At 47.4% G+C, this 3,260-nt stretch overlaps 1 protein-coding gene across 1 annotated transcript in view; it reads right to left on the bottom strand.

The window, feature by feature from the left end:
- Window positions 1-1,370, bottom strand: part of LOC109928310 (SH2 domain-containing adapter protein D-like) — a 269,124-nt gene extending 267,754 nt beyond the window's left edge. Inside the window, exons 1-2 of the mRNA XM_048614175.1 lie at window positions 991-1,370; window positions 307-670 (exon numbers count right to left, since the gene is read on the bottom strand). Of these exons, the coding sequence (XP_048470132.1) occupies window positions 307-670; window positions 991-1,355 (729 nt within the window). The 5' untranslated portion in view covers window positions 1,356-1,370. The remainder of the gene's footprint in view (window positions 1-306; window positions 671-990) is intronic.
- Between the last annotated feature and the right edge of the window lie 1,890 nt (window positions 1,371-3,260).

Genomic DNA, 3,260 nt, shown 5'->3' with positions numbered 1-3,260 from the left:
GGTTAAGAGGGCCATGGAGGGAGGGAGGGAGACAGGAGCAGCAGAGAACATGAGGACAGAGTGTGTGCTGGGGCAGAGGACTCACGAGGTGCGGGCAACAATGAGAGGGAGACAGAGTGGGTCAGCAACAGGGGAGCAAACAGACATGGGGCAGAAGGCCGGGGGGGGGGGGTTGCACGGGGGGGAAGAGGGCGGGGGGGGTGGGGTTGCACTGCGAGGCAGAGGCACATTCCCCCAAAGTTTTACACAGAAAATCAGAACCTGGAATGGGAAAGTGACTGGAGAGATAGAAATGTGGGTACTCACCGCCTCAGCTTTGCTCTTCGGCTCCTCTGCGCTCAGTATTTTTGGCCTGTTACCCAGCTCGGTGCTGTCCACTTTAATGAGGCGGTGTTTGGGGGAAACATACTTGATATCGGGGCTGGCAGGTTTCTGGTGCTGGGGAGAGACTCCGAGCGAGTGTTCAGTGTCTGGAGCCCGGCCTCTGCTCTCACTCTCCTCGTACGGATCCTCGAAATCCAGGTTCCTCTGGGCTCGGTAAGCTTTGAGGATCTCACTCTCAGTGTAGTCGGGTTTGGGAGGCTGTGGGGGGAGACGGCGGCTCCCGAAACTTAAATAATCCCTCAGCCACTTGGCCATGCCTGGCGCCGGAGATCCGCTTTGAAACTGACTAAAGAGAGAAAGGAGACTGTGTCAATTTCAGAAGAATCCCACCCGTGGCAACCGCCTCATATTTGCCCCCTGGGGGGGGCAAACAGACCAAACAAACAGCCCTGGGTGGAAGTAAATTAAATATTAAACCGCTCAATTAAAAAATCTTCTACCCCCATCCCCCGAATCAGTGACTATTTTAACTTTCAATTTCATAATTTCTTTTCCCCCCCAAAAAAAAGTTTCAACAATGGACGGCTCAATGGTGAGTGTAAACAATTTCTTTAGAGCAAGCCCATGATTGTCTCTGTACCCCAGCAAGGATTGAGAGTTAGTTACCTGTTTCTGTTAATCTGTCGGTTTTGCATTAATGTCGCCTCCCACCACCCCTGCCTGTCCCACTGAAGGTTGTGGGGGAAGTGGGAATCGAACGCACTGTTTCCCAGCTGCAGTTTGAAGTGACTGAGAGGAACCTCCGGGAGAAGGGGGTTTGACTGTGCAATCAGATCGGCGGGGCTGTTTTCAGGAGCTGCTTGTCTCTTTCCCTCCCTCCCTGTGTAGCCCCAAGGTGTGAAACGTCCAGCAATCGCCCACCAGAGCTCTCTCACTCGCTTTCCTCTCTCTCTCTCCATTAAAGGGGCAGGGACACTCGGGACACGTTTGGCCGACACAAAAAGAATGCAGAAGAATAAACTTCCAGCCATTGAGTGAACCGCCAGCCAATTCACTAACAAGCAGAAACTCCACTGAATGTTTTTTTTTCCTTCCCTTATTTTTACACTTGCAAGGTGACAAAGCTGTATTAGGAATATTGTCTTTCTTAGACAAGCTCTTTGGAATAAAAGTCATCAATCTGAAACGTGTTACTCTGTATCTCTCCTGACCTGCTGAATATCTCCTGGTTTCAAGATTTCCAATATCTGCAGTATTTATAAATGAAATCCTCATTATCAGATTAATTAACAGGTTGAGATGTGTCGAGGAGCGTTATGTGTTGTTTAGAAGGTAGACGTTTGCTTAAGGACTCAGGGTCTGAATTAGACTGGTACATTTGTCTCTTAATAAAATCAGTGCCATCGACGGTTTCGTGGCCCATTTATAATGTCTCTGCCTCTGAGGCAGGAGCTCCGATATCAAGATAGGAGCAAGTTACTGCAGATGCTGGAATCTGTACTGAAAACAAAACATGCTGCAAATTACAACGCGTCAGGCAGCATCCGTGGACCGACAGCCAGCTAACATTTCAAGTCTAAGTGACTCTTCATCAAAGCTGAGGTGAAATGTGGAGGGGGCAGCATTTATGCAATATCGGAATGTTTTCAGGTCCGGGATCAAGTCGCACTCGGGACCTGACGGTTAAGCGAGACACACCCATAATACGGCCAAACAATTAATCAACTTGTGAAGCCTCCCAGCACACGCCTATGGCGGCCTGTTCAATCGTGTGTGAAGGAAAGAAGATGCAGCCTCCACCCACACTCTCCATGGCTCCAGAGTACAACAAACATGTAGAAAGTACACGTAGCTATAGCAACTCAGACAACTTGGGCAGGGCGCTGGGCAAAGTGCCTGGTGTGGATCAGTTCCAATAGTACAGGGTTCAATCCCCTTTCAGCTCTGGGGCCTGACTCCTTACCTGACCCTGTGGTGGAGGTCATCGTTTTATGGGTCAGACCAACTTTTAGCCAAAGAACAAAATGAGCGATCAATATTGTTCAGACCGATGTTAGTTTATGTATTTTTATTGCAATAGGATTATATTTCCAAGAAGAAAGTGTTTCACTCAACAGCCTTCTCAATCCAGTGGTCAGGTTTACTGGCCAACATTGCTACCCTTACCCACCAACTCCCATTACAAACTGGTTAACTGCTCATTCCATTGTTGTCTTGGGATCTTGCTGTTCACAGAAGAACTACTGCTCTCACCTACACAGCAATACTTAACAAACCTTCAGAGAAAAGAGTCTCTCTAATTGAGATATTCTGAAAAGCGAAAATATAAATGTGAATTTGTGAATGGTTTGTTAGGAAGAAATATTTTCCCCAAACTTATTGATCATGTCTCAGCTCTCCAGGACTGAGCTCTGATCGTCTGTTAACACCTCTGTCTCATCTCTCTCTTCCTTTAAGTTGTTCCTTTATATCTACCTCCTTAACCAAATGTTTGTTCAGTTGTATTCCCATTTGATTTGGTGTCCATTTTTATTTTGGATACCACCCCTGTGAAATGCCTAACAACATCTTATTAGTTTAAAGCTGCCATTTAAATGTAAGATGTTGTTGCAATCAGAGGGAACCTTACAAGGCAAAACCCTCCAATGAGCATCCCACCCAGACTCAGCCCTCCAACTCCATCCCTGTAACCCTACATTTACCATGACTAATCTGCACATCCCTGGACACTGTAGGTCAATTTAGCATAGCTAATTCACCTAACCTGTACATCTTTGGACTGTGGGAGAAAAACCAGAGCACCCAGAGGAAATGCAAGCAGACACAGAGAGAACATGCAAACTCCACACAGACAGTTGCCCAAGGCTGGAACTGGATGTGAGTCACTAGTACTGTGAGGCAACAGTGCTAACCACTAAGCCACCATACCACCCTCA

Source organism: Rhincodon typus, chromosome 29, assembly GCF_021869965.1.
Source record: "Rhincodon typus isolate 14 chromosome 29, sRhiTyp1.1, whole genome shotgun sequence".
Taxonomy (NCBI): Eukaryota; Metazoa; Chordata; class Chondrichthyes; order Orectolobiformes; family Rhincodontidae; genus Rhincodon; species Rhincodon typus.
This window is presented reverse-complemented; position numbering and strand designations above follow the sequence as displayed.